The following is a 19,856-nucleotide window of genomic DNA, read 5'->3' on the forward strand; positions in this document are numbered from 1 at the left end:
TATTACTTCTGAATGTTGCTCATGGGTTCAAAAAGTTGGGGATCCCTGCCTTAGATTGACCTTGTACATGTATAGGATTCAGTTACCTGGAAACCTGTTATCCAGAAAGTTCCAAATAACTTTCCCCACTGAGTGCATTTGAATCAAATTAGTTTACATTTACTTTTTTCTCTGGACTAATGAAACCGTACTTTGTACTGATCCCAACTGTAACACAACCAATGCTTATTGTAAGCAAAACAAACCTTTCAGGGTTCATGTAAAGTTAAAAATTATTTTTTAGTAGACAGAGGTTTTCTGTTGTGATTTTTATGATGTCGTTTTTATTTCTAAATTACACTTTTTACACTGCAAATAATTCACTCTACAATATAAAATTTCATTTCAGAACCAGCAAGTGTATTTTCTTTAAAGTTGTAATATTGGTGTGTAGGTGCATCTCAGGTCATTTTGCCTGGTCATGTGCTTTCAGAAAGAGCAGCACTCAATGTAACTGAATGTGTTGCAGTGGGACCTGGATTTTACTACTGAGTGCTGTTCTTAGATCTACCAGGCAGCTGTTGTGTTAGGGAGCTGCTATCTAGTTACCTTCCCATTGTTCTCTTGTTAGGCTGCTGGGGGGGAGGGAGGGGTGATATCACTCCAACTTGCAGTACAGCAGTAAAGAGTGACTGAAGTTTATCAGAGCACAAGTCACATGATTGGGGCAGCTGGGAAACTGACAATACGTCTAGCCCCATGTGAGAATTCAAAATTAAATATAAAAAAAAAAATCTGTTTGCTCTTTTGAGAAACCAATTTCACTGCAGAATTCTTATGGAGCAGCACTATTAACATGCGTTTTGAGAAAAACATTTTTTCCCATGACAGTATCCCTTTAAGGTATTGTAACCCAAATTACAGAAAGATCCCTTAACTGGAAAACAGGGCCCAAGCATTGTCCATAACAGTTTCTGTAAATATATTCTATTTCCATTGATAAGAAACATGCCTTGCTTTGAGCAGTTCCCCCTCTTGGATCTTGTTAGGCATCTTGTGTGTCAGTGGCTCTGCACAGGCTCAGTGAGCTCTGGGCTGGGGAGAAGCTAAGCTTAGGGGTCGGGAGAAATCATTAAGCAGAAAGTGAGGTTCATCTGTCAGAGGCTGATGCTACAGGGTTGATTGTGAATCAATTCTGATGCAGAACGCACAGATTTCTATGCTGCCATGTACTGTAAATCTAAATCCATTACTCAGCCTTGTATTGTGAATGTTCTATTGTATATATACTGTATAACGTGAGTGCGTCCATCAGCTCAGGGAAGTTACAGCAGCACAAAGCATGTTCTGGGCATTAATTTAAAATATGGGGAACTACTGGGGCATCATCACGAGAATAAAGTGTTACTGCTAAAAGCATCTGGGGGCTGTGGCTGGTACAGAAACCCATAACATGAAGTGTAGCATTTCTATACCAATTGTTGAGATTTAGTTCTTTAAATCGGAAACTGAATCTGGCAAATTTTAGGTCAGAATTTAGAGAATTGTCTCCTGTAATAAGGAATGCACCGAATAGAGGATTTGGTTCGGGGTACGGCCTTTTCGAATCCGTCTGCCCGGTCAAACCTAATTTGCATATGCAAATTAGGAGCGGGGAGGGAAATCACGCGTCTGTCACAAAACCAGAATGAATGTTTTGCCCTTCCACCCATAATTTGTATATGTAAATTAGGATTCAGTTCGGTATTTGGCCAAATCTTTCGCGAAGGATTCGGGTGGGGGGGTTAAGCCAAATCCAAAACCTCATGTACCCCTGAATGTCAGAGAAATTGGTTAAAAGTCGATTAGAGGAGAACTATATATTTATTCACTTTACAGTGGAGCCATCACGGCATTGGCCAATAACAGCTGTTTATAGACAAATATACTGTACATTATACTGGTGGATAAAGCAGTGCAGTCCGCTCTCTGAAAAATTTGAAAAAAAATCAAACTGGTTTTTACTTTGAATACAAAAATGAGATCCCACAATCTGCTGCGCAAAGTAAAATTTAAAAAAAAAAAAAATTATGATATAAAATCAAGTCCACAATATTTACTTCACACGCGCCCGACATCGGGAGTTTTATGGCACTCAGTCCTGGGCTGTCCTTATGTACAGACTGAACGGGAGACGTTTGATTTACAGTGAGGAATATTCATTGTACAAAAAAGTCAATTTTTCAGATTTTTTTTGCTCAAAAGCTCGACTCTATAAGCGCGCACGGTGGGAATTAATCATGTTTTGAAAAGCTCTGCCCCCCTAGGAAATGGCGCAGGACCAACAGGCAGAGAGTCGTCACTGTGGGTTAATGAGAAATTTTGACGAACAAAAACAAAAAAAAGTTCTCACTTTTTTTTTTTTTTTTTTTTAAACTTCACATCATGCCGACCGTGTCCTGTACAGGAGGGAGGTCAGTGATACAAGTGTATGTGAATACAGGGGGGCCGTATCATCTCGCGGCCGCAAACTCAGTAAAACGCAAATTAAAAAATAAAAAGTAACGTTTACCATACGGCGGCAGTGGTTCATTTATTCCAAACACAAATGAAAAAAAAAAAAAAAAGAAGGTCCATAAACAGGTGACTGGGTCGCCGGGAGAACAGAGAGAAAGATCTGATTTTTTCGGAGGTGAGAAAGGCAGGTCATGGCTAACATTCTGTGGCTGAAATCCTCTGGGACCGCTAGGGCTCAAGTCTACACAGTGAACTGGTGAGGCCGAAGGCTCCGGGGAGCAGCCAGGGTCCACTACAGAGGGGGTGGAGTCTATTCCTCTTCACTTTCATTGCCAGCGTCCAGATCAGAATCCCCATTTACTTTGCCCACATTCATGTCTTCAGACTCCTCCTCTTCCGAAGTTTCACCCTCATCTTCCTCCATATGCTCCTCCTCTCCTTCTGCCCAATCCTCCTGCAAATCAACAGGAGAAGCTCAGGGCTGTTGTACAGACCAACGATACAAGAAACCAACACAAACAGCGGCATTTACACTCCCCAGCGCCAACACAAAGATCACACACTTACATCAGACTCCTGCTCCCCATGCAGCTCATCATCAGACTCTTCAGAAGATTCTGAAACCGAAGGAAACATAAGTGAGAACTTTGCTCCCTCATTTGCACAATGATAGAACTAGGGATGCACCGAATCCAGGATTCGGTTCGGGATTCTGCCTTTCAGCAGGATTCGGTCGAATCCTTCTGCCCAGCTGAACCGAATCCTAATTTGCATATGCAAATTAGGGGCAGGGAGGGAAAACGTGCGACTTTTTGTCAGAAAACAATGAAGGTAAAATGCTTTCCCCTTCCCATCCCTAAATAACATATGCAAATTAGGTTTCGGTTCGGTATTCAGCCAAATCATTCACGAAGGATTCGGGGGTTCGGCTGAATCCAAAATAGTGGATTCGGTGCATCCCTAGATAGAACATCTAGCTTGGAGTGTTTAATTCTGTCTAGTAGTAAAAGCAACCAATCCGTAGTTGGCTTGTATGAGTTCAAGCAGTTAGTACAGGTATGGGACCCTTTATCCGGAAACCAGTTATCCAGAAAGCTTCGAATTACGGAAAGGATGTCGCCAATAGACTCCATTTTATCCAAATTTTTCAAAATGATTTCCTTTTTCTCTATAATAATAATAATAATAATAATAATAATAATAATAATAATAATAATAATAATAATAAAACAGTAGCCTGTACTTGATTTAAACTAAGATATAATTAATCCTTATTTGAAACAAAACCAGCCTATTGAGTTTATTTAATGTTTACATGATTTTCTAGTAGACTTAAGGTATGAAAATCCAAATTACAGAAAGATCCATTATCCAGAAAACCCCAGGTCCGGAGCATTCTGGATAACATAACAGGTCCCATACCCGTATAATGAGTAACAAGGAAAATCTGAAAAGCATTCAAACAAGCAAACAATGAATACAGTAGCAGCTGTTTATATTGACAGTGTATTCAGCTGTCAGACATAGGAGCTGTGCTTGATGGCCAGGCTTTTTTTTGGAGACAACTAAACCCCCTGTGTCTCAAGTCCTGGCAGCTCTTTGCTTACTCTAGAACCTAGGGCTGTAAATATTCCCTGGGTGACTAAGCTTGGTGGGTAGATGGATAAGAGAAAATTTGTAGCAGCTAATAAGCCCCAATGGTACACACAACTACTCTCCACGTCTGTCCAAAAAAGCTTCACTCAGTCCTGGATGTCAGTATCCAAAAGAAAAAGTAGTGAACATAATATAAATGTGATCCTACACCCCATTAAAAGCCACAATTGTCAAACAATGTGTTAATCTAATTACTACTGAAAGCAGCGTCTGGCTGATTATATATTCAGCACTGCTGGTTCAGACTCCCGACAAGCTGGTCGAGGGAAACAGACCTAAAGAACCGACTAATGCAACATTGTTTCCGGAGAATGGATTTAGTAGCAATTACATGCAACACTAAAACGTTTTATTGAATGGATATTGGAAAACTGCTTATAATTTTATGAGATTTTATGAGTGGAGTTCCCCTTTAAAGGAACAGTTCAGTGTAAAAATAAAAACTGGGTAAATAGACTGGATGTCTAACAGAACACTACTTCCTGCTTTTCAGCTCTCTAACTCGGAGTTAGTCAGAGACTTGAAGGGGGGCCACATGGGACATAACTGAGTTTGCAGTTGATCCTCAGCATTCAGCTCAGATTCAAAAGTTATGAATAAGAAGTCTCTGATTGGTTACCAGGCAGTAACCAATCAGTGGAAACCAAGAGAGCTGCAAAGCAGGAAGCAGTGTTCTGGCTATTATGTTAGACATCCAGTCACTCCAGTCTTTACACATTACATTTTTGGCTAACTAACTATATTAGAAACATTTTTTATTTTGCACATCCTATTTCTTTACACAGTTTTTAACTTTATACTGAACAATTTCTATAAACAAAAAATAAATAAAGCAGAGAAGTTCAATGTTTACTGGGAAGAGAGCTCAGGGAACAGTTCTGGCCCATTTTATAGGTAAAGAATGGTCACTGACCCCATTGATAACCTTCCCCATGACATCTGGTGTAAACAACTAACCTACAGCTAAACATTCTCAAACACAATAGGACAGCAATGCTTGTAACCCCGCCCCTGATGCCAATCCTAGTGTGGCACTTTATACAAAACAGTTACTAATTGGATCTTTACTCACCTTCTTCATAGACCAGTTTTGCCTCCTGATCAAGCGATGTACTTTGGACTCTTTGAGCCGCAGACACCTACACCACAGGGGGGACACAGTAAGTAAAGCGGGTTTAGCAACAGTGATTCTACTCGCAGTATTATAAAACATCTAGAGTCTGGTCTAGTAACCCATAGCAACCAGTCATTAGTATTACAGCAGTCTGTATAACCAAAAAAGAATAATTTGATTGGCTGCTACAGGTTAATGATAGACAAGTGTTGAATTATACAGTTTAACAAGAAAAAAAACCAAAACATTCCACAGCAATGGGGCAAAGTCGATTATCGGTACAGGTATGGGATCTGTTATCCAGAATGCTCAGGACCTGGGTTTTTTTTTTTTTCTGTAATTTGGATCTATATACCTTTAGTCTACTAGAAAATCATGTAGACATTAAATAAACCCAATAGGATTAATTCTCTTAGTTGGGATCAAGTACAAGGTACTGTTTTTTTTTTTTATTACAGAGAAAAAGGAAATCATTTTTAAAATCTACATTACTTGGATAAAATTGAGTCTATGGAAGAGACGCCAATTCTGTCCGTAATTTGGAGCTTTCTGGATGATCCCATAACTGTACTTTCAACGTTCTTCTGCAGATGGGATAACGAGAGGAATCTACTGGGACATTAGCGTCAGCCCCATGGAACAGAATTATGAGAAAATGAGAGGGAGGGTCTTTTAAAATGAACATGGAATTGGTGTAACAAGTGAGGAATAACTGCCCCCACCCAGAGGACACTGACCTGTGTTATGATTAGATAGAGCTTCCCATTGAGCCGAGACAGTTTGTGCAGGTTTTTCACTCTGTTCTCCATGAGTTGGTACAACATCCCCAGCTGTGGGACCAAGTCCGGCAACTGCACAGAGGGAACAACAACATGATTAACCCTTCACATGTAAGTCACATGTGGTTTCTACATTCAGACACAAAACACAATCAGTTTGACGTGTTTGCTCTCGGAGTGGTTTGTCATTGAAGGTGTGGCTTGTACCATTGTGCTGTTACCCAAGCACCAATCCGACACAGAGACACAAACTTTACTTCTCCAGTATTGTGGCACTGCTTATCCACATAGTAAAACTGGAGTAAACTCCGGGCATTCAGAAATCTGTATATTGCATGCGAGTGCCCATATCATATGCCTCAGACCCACTGAATCCCATAGGGAGCCTGAGCAGCAGAGTCTAGAAAGCACATCTTCCCCGAGCAAGCAACATGGCAACTCTTCCCCCATATATATTTAGCAAATGAATGCTCTGTGCATGCACTGCTGTTTTAGGTAAATGCAAAGAGAAACCCAATTTAAAACAGTTAGCAAATTTGCACCTGGGCAGTAACCCATGGCAGCCAACCAGATCAGTTCTTTCAGTTCTCAACCCACAGCTGGCTGAAAGAAAAGCTAATCACTGATTGGTTGCTATGGGTTACTGCCCTGGTGCAAATTTGCCCAATGTTTATAAAGGAGCCCCAGTAGATTCCCTTATTTAGTGATAAAGGCAGAAGTTCAGACACAAATACTAAACTAAATAAATTCCGGCTGCCGATAGACAATAGCACAGAGCGCACAATACTTACAGTGGAAAGGTAGGAAGCATGGAGGACCAACACAGCCTTTAGCCATCTCACCATCAGTATGGTACTGGAGAGAAATAGACAAAGGTCACAAAATAACCCAATAGCTAGAACATTACATTATAGACAAGGGCCAACGGTCTGTTGCTTATGGAAATATACAAATATCAACGAAGGATGGAGTGTGTGTGCCCTGGTGCCCCCAGAGGTGCCGTTCAGACTATTGCACTCATACACCATGTTTAACAGAACCTTCTCTGATTTCATCACTGAGGCCTCTAAAGATGAAACACTTGCAAAGTCAAGAAACTAAACAGGACCCCCTATCGCCCCAACATGTGCAATGCCACAGAGTTTCCGCTCACCTCAAAGGATGTCCTTGTAATCTCCTTGTTAGCTAAAAAATAAATGCAAATATATTAGCAAACAGGCAACACCACTGGGTCATCAAATGCTCCTGCCTAATGTGCCAAGTCCATAGTCAGATATGGGCAGCGCTTCATGCTCATTCCAACTAGAGAACACCCCCGTGTAACTCAGAACAGAGAAATTCACCCGTGGGAAGGAGGTAGCAAATGGCCATACAGGATCTATTCAAAGCACAACAGCTTGAGGGATACAACATGGCAGCCAGGATATACATGGCACTGTATTCAGCAGCAGCTAGAACACAGGTTAAGAGGGAACATTGGTTGGAAAAGAATATTCCAGCCCCATCTACTCACAGACCCCCAAACTGATCACTGGGTAACAGCTGCACCAGTAAAATAGGGGCACTTACCTCGTGCACCAGGGGGATGACGGCATGAACGGGAATCCTGGCCACAGTCTTCCTTATTAAGGACTCGTTTTTGGTCTGAAAGACTTTCTGCAAGAAACAGGCAGTCAGTTAATGTTGGCTTCAAAGAACTGGGCATAGAGCAAAATGTCAGATAGCAAGAGCCATTGAAGATAAAGATCCCTTATTGGAACTAGCGCACCTCAAGCTTTATATTGAAGGGGTGGATTACCTTTCAGGATATTATAGAAAGGCAATTTCTAAGCAGCTTTTCTATTAGTCTCCATTATTTTTTATATTAGAACGTTTCTGACTCCTTCAAGCTTTCAAATGGGGGGAGGGGGTCACTGAACTCATCTAAAAAAATAAATAAATGTTTTGCAAGGCTGCAAGTGTATTGTTACTTTTTATAACTCATCTTTTTATTCAGGCCTCTCCTATTCATATTCAAGTGTATTATTTAAATCAAGGCAGGGTTGCTAGGGGCATTTTGACCTTCAAGTTAACTCAAAGGTGAACAACCCCTTTAGAAGTTTTTAGAAGGCCAACGAAATGCAGATGCACACCTGGTCCCTCTTTCAACGTTCACAGTGCATGGAACATAAGAGGACGGCACCTCCAATAAATGGTACGTAAATAGAATTAATCCAGCACACGAAATCTGCTCAAGGGTTATTACCCGTGTTTAATGCCAAGCCAAACGGAGTTAAAACACCAAAATCTGGAGGGATGGAGATAACCTCATAGTTTCTGCATAATAAAGCAACACACCCAGTAGAGTAGTTTCTGCATAATAAAGTAACACACCCAGTAGAGTATAGTCCCCCAACCGGCCCCAAGACTTACATTCAGAATGTTTAGATCGTTGCTTTCCAGGCCTTGCACCAGCAATACGGCAAAGTTGTCAGTCTGCGGCAAGGCTCCTTTACTCGGCACGTTGGTGGGGTCTATATCCATAGCGCCAAGACGATCCTCTATGCTGGCCTTGGGGAAAGACCATTTGCAAATTAACAAAGAGAGACTTAAATAAACGTGCAGCAGCCAATCAGAAATCTGCTTACATTAGCTGAAATAAACTTGCACTAGATTGATGAACGCCAACTGCCAATTGGTTGCTACAGGGCTACTAGCAAAGGTTCCAGTCATTAGCACCATCAGAGAATCTACCCCAAAACAATGGCGTTGGATGTATCGGTGGTTTCTGCTCAGACAGCCAAGAGAAATGTGTCGTCACAGATTGTCAGACACAAGCGAAACCAGAGGCAACTCATCACAGCAGGACCAAATCATTGGAAGTGGCAATCAGAGAATCATAAAGGTGAATATGGAGCCTCACCTCATTGTCTCCTGGCTTCCTCTTGCTCTCCTGCTTTTTGGTATGTGCCAAGGCAGCTGAAATTGCCGAGCTGTGACCTGGGATTCCTGGTGTTAGAACCTTCGAGTCTGAATTTACAACTGGAGTTTTCACCTAAAGGAAAGCGAAAGTAAATATTATGAACTAGGCACATTATGGCCGTCAGTTAGCCAAATGCCTTATTCTCTGGCCACACAGACAAAAGTTGCACCTTTGTGCAAAGAAGGGGGAACACACAAATATTTACTGCTGAAACAGATAAGACATTCCAAGAGAATTACACAAAGTCACATAGATTTGTCAAAAATACAAGACAAGCAACACAGTCTGTGCAGCAAGATGACAAATCTATGGGGTTAGGAGTGGGTGATGTTAAAAGTCAGAATTTTGCACATTTAAACCCTTCTGGAGGGTAGTTAAGTTGTGCTGAGGAAAGGGCTCCTGGTGGGGGACCCAACGAGGGGAAAACCTTCATGATTTCTGGGGGAAAGAGACAAGCGGAGACTATCTTTGGGGCTTCAAGAACAGATCTACACTGAATCGAGGAAGAAGTGGGTGAATCTTTGTGGTGCTTTCAGTTATGACCCAGTAGGTAGGGGGCTGCTATGGGAGGAAAGTGATCGAAATTGAGGTGACGGAGCAGCGGCAAACATCTGCTGTTCCTTTTTTCTACGAGCCTTAGATCTGAAAGGATTTGTGAAGATGGTAACACCCCAACTGAAAAAGGAAATTAATCCAATACTAACGCGGCCCTTTGGATACAAGGAGATACAGGCTGTGCCATGACAGGGAAGCCAACCAAGCACTTATAAGGTAAGAAAAAAGCAGCACCAGGATGCGGGGGTTTGTGAGCATGCTCAGACAGCCAAGAGATTGGAACATCACTAGGTTTCAGAATTGTGCGAAACCATTCTCTGATCATCATCACAGCATGCTGCTGCCACCAGTGCAAAGAGACCCTTCCATAACCATTAGTGTACCATACACTAAACCTTGCTCTCAGTGTAGAATAGTTTCCTTCCTGCAGTTTGTACAACACAAACAGGGAACTCAAGAGTTAACCTCTTCCCCCTGGAATAACCTACCTTTGTTACAGGCATGTCCTTTCTGAGAGACACTGTCTTTTGGATGTCGCGGATAAGACAAATGTTGGGTTCATCGCTTTTCAGCGCCTGATGGAAAAAGAGGAAGAGGTTTATCAGGAGAGGTGCATAGAAGTAATTCTAAAAACAACTGGACTTGCCGAGTAATCACTGAAGGGGTTTCACTACTCATCCGAGCAGCTTCTTCAGTTTAAGGGTTGTGCACACAATCAGTTATGCAAATATGTGAACCAAAAAAACACCTATTTTAACAGCCTGTGCAGAATGATTTGGCCACAAGAGCGGATCTGTGATTGGAAGTCGGCCACAATTCAGCACCAGTGAAAGGGACGGCTCAAACTTTGCTCAGACACAGCCAAGGAAATAGGTGTCCTCATTATTACACATTCAGTGATGGAAACCACAATATAAAGTCATCACAGCAAAGTTTGGGCAGACGTGGCCAACCCACTGGCAAGAACCCATTGCCACTGCTTAGGGCAGAGACTTACCACTCTCTCAATGATAGGCTGTAAGGTGCTGCCATAGAACATGAGCAGGGACTGTCTGTCTGCACAGAAAGCAGCTGCCAGAATAGGGATGGGCTTGGGGGTGGAGTCATCACTGCCCGACGTTGCGATCTGTACTGTACAAGTAGGCGCGATTGGCTTCTTGTGAGTTCTTAGAGGAGAAAAGGGAAAACATCAGCAAAAATAAATATGATATACTGAAAACAAACAATTAAGAGGACATGGTTCCACGCTCTTTACCTTACCCGTTTAACACATGTTCAAATAAGTGCAACTGCCCATCCCGGCAAACAACCGCCAGCTTCAGCGGCTGAAACACAATAAAGAGGATTGGGGAAATTAGCGACTGGGCCCGTACACCAAGAGGGGAATAGGGTATTTGGAAATAAGAGACTGGAAGGGCCATGCGAGTGTAGTGGGACGATTGATATCGGCATACCACATACAGATAAGCCAATTCAGTAAGGCCCACGTGCAATAATCTTGCTATCCAACATACAAACAGGGAATGTAAGGGTTAACAGCCCTGTCAAGGTCAGATAGCAAATCCACCCCCCCCCCCCATGTATAGTGACTTTAGGCCACAGTTCTAGATCAAAGCTACAGTTTTATTTTACTGACCCTAAACCGTCCCAAGACCACTTACCTCCTCTTTGCTCTCGGTTGTACTCAGGTCCATGAATACGGGTGGTTCTGTGAGAGTGAAGGATAGGACAGAACTTTTGTCCTTTGCAGACCGAACCTGCCTGAAAGCAGAGCAGCTGTTAATGGATCTGTGCAATAGACACACCAGTTATACCTATTGAGAGAAGTACCACACTGGGGGGGCTGCCATGCTGTAAAGCAACCCCCCACCACCGGGGAACCAACTCACTAATCTGCCATTTCCGCTCCTTTAACCAGTGCAGTGCCAAATTGGCATATTAATTCATACAGATACAGGAGCCGCGCTGAGATAGACACAAGGAGCCCCCATTGGAGGGGGGGGATGACAATACTCAGACACAGCCAAGGTAAGGAGTCTTCACCTAAAATCAGTGAGTTGAAACCACAGTGTTTGGCATCATCACCGTATTGGCCCCACTGAGGAGAGGCTAAGGGCAGAGCATGTGGAACGACAGACCCAGTGGGTCACAAACAAACCAACTCTGACTGAGCTACAAAGTAGATTTAACACCAACACTAGGTGGCGCTATTCTGTACCAAATGAACATTACCCAGCACAATCATCAAGTGGACAAGTGACTTACCATACGCTGACCAATCGGTCGTGCACAGCGCTGGACAGGAAATAAAGACCTGCTGTGTCTTGGATAGACCGAGACTCCCGGGGAGGCTGCACTGTCAGGAATATGAGCGACGTGACTGCGGTCGAGTGCCCTGTAAATTGCTAGAGACAGCGACAGTCAGGAGAGAGAGAGAGACACTAAGTTAATAACATTAACTGAAAATTATAATTTTAGCTTTAATAGGTCTGGGAATTTTTTAATATGCTAGTGTTTTGATTAGCTTCCTGTTCTTATGCCAAATGTCCTGATTGGCTACAAGTGGGTAAGAGCGCATACAGCATCCCCATATATAAATTAAACGCACTAATTTAAGCACACACAGTACAGGCACTGCATTAGAAAGAATGTGCCCCCCTGCAGGTCTGGACTTGGGAGTCAAAATAGGCCCAGGCATTCCAAATACATAGAGGCCCAAACAACCCCACTACAGCCAACTAAATAGATCCTTTCAATGGCACCTTTTAGCAGCCCCTCACAGATTGCCAGTCTGGGCCTCCCCACCTGCTTAGCAAACTCAGTGGGGGAAGGGGTAGAGCTGCCAGTTCTCAGACACAGCCAAGGTACGGGGTCTTCACCAAAAATCAGTGAGTCGAAACCACAATGTTTGGCATCATCACAGTATTTGTCCCAAATGATTCTATCACTTCTATATATCTGTGCAGGCAGCAATGATCGACAGATTCACCTCTAAACTGAAGCTATCAAGGGGCGGGCACAACAACTTTCAGAGATGGGGGGGCAACACTTGCACAAACCCCTAAGAGTAGCCTCTGAATAAGTAAAAGGGGTGAGCAGTGGATCTGAGAAATCACTTTCAGGGCACAGGGCTGCTGCACAAGGAATTTACATAAACAGTTGTGGTTCCCAAGACCCCAATATGCACATGTGGAAATATGAAAGTGCTACAGTTCAGCACAGGGGAGATATTTTAGCCAATGAGACAAGCAGAAGATTTACCAGATGAGCATTTGGTACTGCATCAGGGCTACTGGCCAATAGGAACGCGGCACTTACCCTGTAGACTTCTTTGGTCTCCAGATCCCAGAGTTTGATGGTTCTTCCCGCCGACAGCAACATCTTCCCATCAGGGCTGATGCACAAACTGCTGACGCTGCTGTTGTCTCCTTTCCATTTGCTTGGGGAGGGGGAGAATCAGGTTAATACCCCCCTAAACTCAATAGCCAATAACTGCCCCCCCCACCACCTCAATCTCAATACACCCCCATCCAAGCTCGCTCAGACAGCCAAGAGGAACAAGGTGACGTCACTGCTTCTCAGAAACAAGCGAAACCAATGTGAGAGTCATCACAGCGGCACTGGGAGTCAAAGGCCATCATTTTCTTGGTTTAATTTTGAAAGGGTAATTCAACTTCAAGTTAACTTTTAGTAGGTCATAAATTTGTCAATTCATAGCAACTTTTCAACTGATATTCATTTCTTATAGTTTTTTTTTTTTAATAAATTACCTTCTTTCTAAATTTTTGCAGCTTTCAAATGGGGTCACTGATCCCAGCAGACCTTAAACTATTGCTGCGGCCGAATCCCGGATTGGGTGCATTCCCAAACATAACAGAAAATAGATTTTCCTAAAAGGAATGCTGGGAGTAGGAGCTCAAACCAACAGGTGGAGCAACCTACAGTAGATATTTCTGATCCTTTGCATGTAGGGTGAACTCTACTGGCCAAGAAATACTCAAATGCAGGAAACTCACCACTTGACTTTACAGGTCTGTGTGTTCCATTCAATGATGTGTTTGTCTTCTGAGCAACTGTACAAGGAACCGTTCTCGTGGTGCCACCTCACGCAGTTCACCCTGCTGTCATGCCCTCCATCCTGCAGGATACCAGGAGTTAGCACCCAAAAAAACCCAAGCCCAACACATTAAACTGTAATTGTATAAATATAATGTAAGTATTTATTGACAATTGGAAATAAAGTGTTTTTGGAGCATGGGGGAAACCCACACAGGTATGGGGAGAACATACAAACTCCCTGCAGATGAAGCCCTGGCTGGAATTGAACCTGGGACCCCGGCACTGCAATTGGCTGGTATGGATCCCTGCAGTACACACACACAAACTCACCAGCTTGCTCTGTAGCTCTCCCTTAACAATGCTGTACAGTAAAATGGTGCCAGTGGCTGTGCCGATGGTGAGAAGGTCGTACTGCCCGTCCCTGTCTGCCGCCTCTGATTTCCTTTTCTTTTTCTGATGAGTTTCCTAATAAGGACAGGAGAGAAATGTCGACATTATTCCTTTAAATCAACTCCTATTCACACATATGCCCATCAAACACAAAGACAACACACTAAACTGCAGGGGGTGAAAACTTACTGTTATTTGTCTGAGATAAAATACAACTCCCAGGACCCTTGCAGAGTCAATGATGAGAGCTGCAGTTCAGAGGGGTAGAAAGCAGATTGAAATTGGGCTGTTTGGGCAGCCAAAAATACCCACCTCAAAAGGGCCCAGAGAGAGAGAGGGGTGGGACAATCAGTCTGTTACATCGCAAGAGGATAACTGCTAAGTTTTAAAGGGAAAGTGTACATTACAGAATGGCCCATTCTAAGCAAAATGTAATCTTTTGTTTAAAGGGGTGGCTTATTTTTAAGTTGACTTTTAGCGTTATAGAATGACACGTTCTAAGCAGCTTTTCAATTGGCCATTATTAATTTGAGTTTATTTTCTTCTGCTGACACATTCCAGCTTTCAAATGAGGGGGGGGGGGTCACTGTATCTATTGTTATTGCTACATTTTATTGCTCATCTTTATATTCAGGCCTCACCTATTCATATTCCAGTCTCTTATACAAATCAATGCAGGGTCGTTAGGGTTAAAAGCTAAATAACAAAAAACACAGAAAATGAACCAATTGCAAATCAGAAGATCACTCTTCATCATATTCAAAGTTAACGCAAAAGTTAACTTAAAAGGGGTTGTCTACCTTCCAAAAACTTTAATTGTTTTCAGATTGTTCATCAGAAAAAGACTTTCAAATACTTTCCATTTTTTCAATTACTTTCGTATCCCTTTAAACCTTAAGTTTAAAGGGATACGGTCATGGGAAAAAACATTTTTTCAAAATGAATCAGTTAATAGTGTTGCTCCAGCAGTATTCTGCACTGAAATCCATTTCTCAAAAAATCTGACATGGGGCTAGACATATTGTCAATTTCCCAGCTGCCCCAAGTCATGTGACTTTTGCTCTGATAAACTTCAATCACTCTTTACTGCAAGTTGGAGTGATATCGCTCCCCTCCCTCCCCCCCCCTCACTGAGACACGTTCAGTTACATTGAGAAAGAAAAACATCAGCCTGCCAGAAAGCATTTCTCTCCTAAAGTGCAGGCACAAGTCACATGACATGGGGCAGCTGGGAAATTGACAAAATGTCTAGCCCCATGTCAGATTTCAAAATTGAATATAAAAAAATCTGTTTGCTGTTTAGAGAAATGGATTTCAGTGCAGAATTCTGCTGGAGCAGCACTATTAACTGATGTGTTTTGAAAAAAAAAAAAAAAAAAATCATGTTTTCCCTTTAAAGTTTAATGTTCCTGTCTCTGGTGCTCAGCTCAGTCATTCAGTTACAGACTTATTTAGTTGATACATTTCTCAGCAGCATCTCTGGAGTATTAGCAACTATTGTATCAATTCTAACAGCTGCCTGTAATGAAACCCAGAGATTCTGTTCAGCAGGGAAAAGATAAGAAATGTATCAACTAAATGTACCAATTTAGAACAGTTTAGAAAGTCAGATTCCCATTCCCCCCACAGCTGCTTTGGAAGGTGAAAAATGAAACTTTACACTTCAATATTAGAAAAATGGTCACATTAGAAAAAAGAAAGTAATTGGGGAAAAAAAAGTTTATTTTTCTGGTGAATTATCAGACATCAACTGAAAAAATAATAAATAAAAAGTGTTGGAATGTGAACAATCGCTTTAATTTAAATATTGTCCCCAGCTGCACTGTTTCCCTTGCTCAATCTGCCCCAAAAGTTCATAAACTGCTGCAGTGACAAACTTTCTGAAAAGTTCCTTTCGAGCTTGAGTGGGGGGGAGAGAATTTCCTGGTACTCACGTTACTTCCCTCCTAGCAAGGGCTGTGTCTTATATCTCCTCCTCATGGAAACCAGCCTGTATTTCTAACATGCTTCTTGTTTAAAGGGAACTCCATCCAAAATGGGGTTTTTTTTTCTTTGCCCAATGAAAAGGTAATTCCAAGCAAATTCCCAACATCTCTTTATTCCACACTCTCACTGGGTTTATGGTTACATGTAGCTGTCTTTGTGTCTGTATCTTTCTGCCCTATGGGTCTGATTCTTGAAACAATGTAGCAAAACGAATTCCTTAATTATAGACCTGCTCCCTGTGACATCACAAAAGGGGCGGGGCAGGCACAAGTTTATACATTTAGGGGCCGGCAGTGTCAGATTGTTGGCTGGGAGAGCTGAAAACAGCGCTCGAACCAAACCCACCCTGAAGGTTTTTTTTTTTTGCAGTAGTGGGTCCAAACACTCCTGACCCGCAGGTTTTGGGCCGGTCCGCACATCACTAGCGTGTGTTAATCAGCTGACACCCATTTACACGGTTTCAAGAGTGAAAACCAGCAGTGCAGAAAATATAAACATCTCCCCAGTGAAGCAGAGCAGCAGTGTTGGCAGGGAGTTGGCTGCTTGTACACAGGATAAACTTTTTGCCACTATTTGACAGCATGGAAAGTAAAGAGACGTTACACAAGACTCCCGTGTGCTCTACGGGCTGAGCCAGTAATCAAAATTCAGAGGCATCGGATTGTGATCAAATTGGAGCAATAGTGAGTTGAATATTTCCAACATGTCAGTGACTTCAGCTTTCACCTTTGTATTGTCACTCCCTTCAATAACACAAGTGACACAGATAAGTGCAACACACACACACACACATACTGTATATACACACACGTCCTATTCACACAGTCACATTAGGATATTAGTAGATGCGTGTAGAAGTGATGAGGACACAAAAAACCCCTCTCTCTATCAGGTACTTGAGTAAATGCTATAAAACCAAATGTTTTTCTTAGAGCTGATGTACATGGGAAAGTCTACTGTTCCATTGGCACGTTGCTTGGAATCAATAGGAGAACTTACAATCCAAAGTCTCTAAGTCAGGGATGCCCAAAAGGAAGATCAGGATCTACCAGTAGATCTTTAGCTGGTGATGAGTAGATCTCAACAAACAGCTTGTCTACACCAGTTCATGCTTTTCATTCAGATATTTATTATGTTAAGGTTACATAAGAATAGTTTTGTGAAATATAGCAATATAAATTCTCATAAATCAATATTTAAGTAATATTTTCCATGGGACAGAATGCTAACAATGCTTTTATGGATGTAGATCATAATGGGACATCATGACTAAAAGTAGACTTCACTTTAGTAAGGTATGGGCCCTCCTGATCTAAGTATTCCAAGGGGCAGAACCTGATCACTCCCGTGTCTTTGAAAATGTGGTATTAGTCTCAATGTGCATAAAAGTTTATTTTGCACTGCAGATTGCCCCCTCATCCTATTAACAGACTTGAGAAAGGAGGCCTCCTAAACATTGTGGGGATCTCAATAAAACTTTTACCATTTAGCACGAAAGCTTCTGTGTGTGCCATCTGATTTTCCATGAAAATCTCTCTCTCTCTGCAATTAGACTGCCACTGGGGCAGAGACAGTCAGTGCTAAGCAGGAGGCGGGACCAGGGAAACCACCAGTCAGCACGTGTGACCAGCATGGTGTCAGCCCCTGGGCCCGTCAGGCTGCACTAGTGCAACACAAGTATCACTCTGCACTGCCGCATGGGGGGCACCAACAGTAACAGCACGAGATCCTGCACCTGAACGTGACAACAATGTTGGGGGTCTGTGGGTGACTCTATAGTGGGACAGACACACATGGGGGTTTATGGGCACCGTAAAGTTGTAAGAGGAAGGATAAGAGTTGGGTTGATAAACAGGGGGTACAAAATACTGGGGGGGGGATATAAATAAGGGATTGAGACTCCACTGGGGATAAGAGGTGAGTTATATAATACAGACCTGGACTGGCAATCTGTGGGTTCTGGCAAATGCCAGAGGGGCTGCCATAGAAAGTCACTATTTAGTGGGCTGGTGGGAGTTGACTGGGCCTCTCTGTACTTGGACCTATTTTGACTCCCAGACCTGCTGGAATGATTAACCCTGCACCCCCCTCATTGCCCATAAGACACCCACTAATATACATGGGGGGGCTCTATAAATTAAGATTCCCGCAAGGAAGTTTGTAACTGCTGGAGGCACAATACAGTATAATACAATCTAATATAATGGAGATTCCTGGGACACGTTATGATTAATTAAAGGATTATGGTTTGTGGGGGGGGGGGATATGCGAGATATTTAAGTTGATCAGAGATTTAAAGGGAGGGAAACTCAAAGCCCAGAAGGCGCAATACCCGCACGTTACAGCCCCGGCCAATCCAGCCCCATATCCCGGAGAGGGAATAGAGATTAAGCGGCCCTCCTGCCTCCGCTCCAAACTCACCTTGTCGGCTCGGCCCTGTGCCCACGCCAGGCAGGTACAAGTAGCGCTGAGATGGGCAGAGGGGACATATTCCTTTCTCAAGCCCCCGCCTTGTGTGTCCCACACTTGGATCCTCCCGTCGGGTCCGGACAGAGCCAGTAGGTCCCGGCTGCGCGGGGAGAAGGCGCACGGTGGGGGAAGCAGCTCGTACACGCCGCCCGCTGCCGCCATTGCTCGTTCCGCCACAAGCCACGTGTTTAAGGCTGAGGCATGCGCAGAGCGGCGTGGGAGGGGCTTGCTGTCAGGAGAACGTCCTCCGAACGTGACGTCACCACTCGCTAGAAGCCGCTGGGCATCATGGCGGCGGCCACAGTACTTGCACGTGGAATCAGAATGACAGGGATCCAGCGCTCAAAACTATTCCTAAACATGGGAAACAGATATACAAGGCCAGTCATGGGCCAAAGAGAAACAGAACAAACCATCAGAACCAAAGGGAGAAACATTTCAATCAGAAATATCCTGTGACTCAAACATATAAAAATAGAAATTATTTTATTCGAAATTACGTTGGAAAATACATATGTGTAGACCCCCATAGTTCTCTGCCTTAACAGTTTCTAATATATATATATATATACACACACAATAGTTATGTCAGTGTCTTATTGGCCCCCTATAACTTCTGAGCCCCACAGATGACACAGGGATTAGAAACAAACATTTAGCATGAATTGTACAGTCTACAACATTAGCCATGTGTGATCTACATTCAAGTGGCTCAGTACAGTGGGGTGCAGTGGAGAAGCATTTGTACAGCTGTGTGTACAGGAAGAATAAGTCCATACAGTGCAGGGGGCCCAGACTGTAGTTCTATAGGCCAAACTGAGTGTGCAGCACAAGTGTTTGAAGCTCCTCTGTGGTGTCCCCAAAACTCAGATTACTGGCCCCTTGTAACTGACTTGCTGTATATTTTATCTAATGATGTCTAGAAATATACCTGCTACTAAACTTCTGTCAGTAGCAACAAATGATTCCAATCTAAAGATAAACATATCGTTTTCAGTGCATAAATGGAGGAACTGTGTTTAACTGCAATTAATGGAAATTTGGGGGTTAAAAACATAATGAAAATGAGCAGCAACATTTGATCTCTCTTTACATTTGTTGTTCATAAAGGGCGGCCCTTTTAATTATTATAATGTGAGGATAAGGCTGCCACCTGTTTGGTTTTGACCTGCAATACATACCTCCCAACTGTCCCTCTTTCGGAGGGACAGTCCCTCTTTTGACAGCTCAACCTGCAGTTCCTCATTTGTTCTGGAAAGTCCCTATTTTCTCTGCACTGAACAGCCAGAAAAAGAAACAAAGTTTCTCACTTTTTAGCAGAGAGCCCAGAACACCTAACAGGTGCTTTGATAAGATACTTTGCAACAATTTTGAAACACAAAAAAACAGTTTAAATAAGAAGAATTTTCAA

General features: G+C 42.8%; 1 protein-coding gene and 6 non-coding genes across 7 annotated transcripts; all 7 read right to left on the reverse strand.

Annotated features, from left to right (window-relative positions):
* Window positions 1-1,823: 1,823 nt before the first annotated feature.
* On the reverse strand, window positions 1,824-18,656 carry wdr43.L (WD repeat domain 43 L homeolog). The gene is made up of 18 exons (XM_018262687.2): window positions 18,398-18,656; window positions 13,931-14,065; window positions 13,558-13,679; window positions 12,860-12,980; window positions 11,807-11,946; window positions 11,203-11,302; window positions 10,802-10,866; window positions 10,539-10,707; window positions 10,030-10,116; window positions 8,927-9,058; window positions 8,437-8,574; window positions 7,594-7,680; window positions 7,178-7,209; window positions 6,816-6,879; window positions 5,983-6,096; window positions 5,204-5,270; window positions 3,043-3,092; window positions 1,824-2,929 (listed from the first exon to the last, which is right to left on the reverse strand). The coding sequence occupies exons 1-18, from the start codon at window positions 18,605-18,607 to the stop codon at window positions 2,786-2,788; spliced, it is 1,977 nt and encodes a 658-aa protein (XP_018118176.1). The 5' UTR covers window positions 18,608-18,656; the 3' UTR covers window positions 1,824-2,785.
* LOC121393994 lies at window positions 8,792-8,869 on the reverse strand. The gene has a single exon (XR_005961454.1). It is a non-coding gene; the product is annotated as a small nucleolar RNA SNORD53/SNORD92 (small nucleolar RNA).
* On the reverse strand, window positions 9,798-9,877 carry LOC121393996. Its single transcript, XR_005961456.1, has one exon. It is a non-coding gene; the product is annotated as a small nucleolar RNA SNORD53/SNORD92 (small nucleolar RNA).
* LOC121393998 lies at window positions 10,389-10,472 on the reverse strand. The gene has a single exon (XR_005961458.1). It is a non-coding gene; the product is annotated as a small nucleolar RNA SNORD53/SNORD92 (small nucleolar RNA).
* Window positions 11,551-11,631, reverse strand: LOC121393997. The gene has a single exon (XR_005961457.1). It is a non-coding gene; the product is annotated as a small nucleolar RNA SNORD53/SNORD92 (small nucleolar RNA).
* On the reverse strand, window positions 12,387-12,467 carry LOC121393999. The gene has a single exon (XR_005961459.1). It is a non-coding gene; the product is annotated as a small nucleolar RNA SNORD53/SNORD92 (small nucleolar RNA).
* LOC121393995 lies at window positions 13,078-13,159 on the reverse strand. The gene has a single exon (XR_005961455.1). It is a non-coding gene; the product is annotated as a small nucleolar RNA SNORD53/SNORD92 (small nucleolar RNA).
* Window positions 18,657-19,856: the final 1,200 nt, after the last annotated feature.

This window comes from Xenopus laevis, chromosome 5L (assembly GCF_017654675.1).
Source record: "Xenopus laevis strain J_2021 chromosome 5L, Xenopus_laevis_v10.1, whole genome shotgun sequence".
Lineage (NCBI taxonomy): Eukaryota > Metazoa > Chordata > Amphibia > Anura > Pipidae > Xenopus > Xenopus laevis.

Excerpts from the sequence above, each read along its gene's own strand:
- wdr43.L (XM_018262687.2), bottom strand. The coding sequence starts at position 18,607 with ATGGCGGCAGCGGGCGGCGTGTACGAGCTGCTTCCCCCACCGTGCGCC. Across the intron at positions 11,303-11,806 it reads GACCGATTGGTCAGCGTATG|GCAGGTTCGGTCTGCAAAGG; the intron begins GTAAGTCACTTG and ends CTCTGCTTTCAG. Across the intron at positions 10,708-10,801 it reads TTTGAACATGTGTTAAACGG|AACTCACAAGAAGCCAATCG; the intron begins GTAAGGTAAAGA and ends TTCTCCTCTAAG.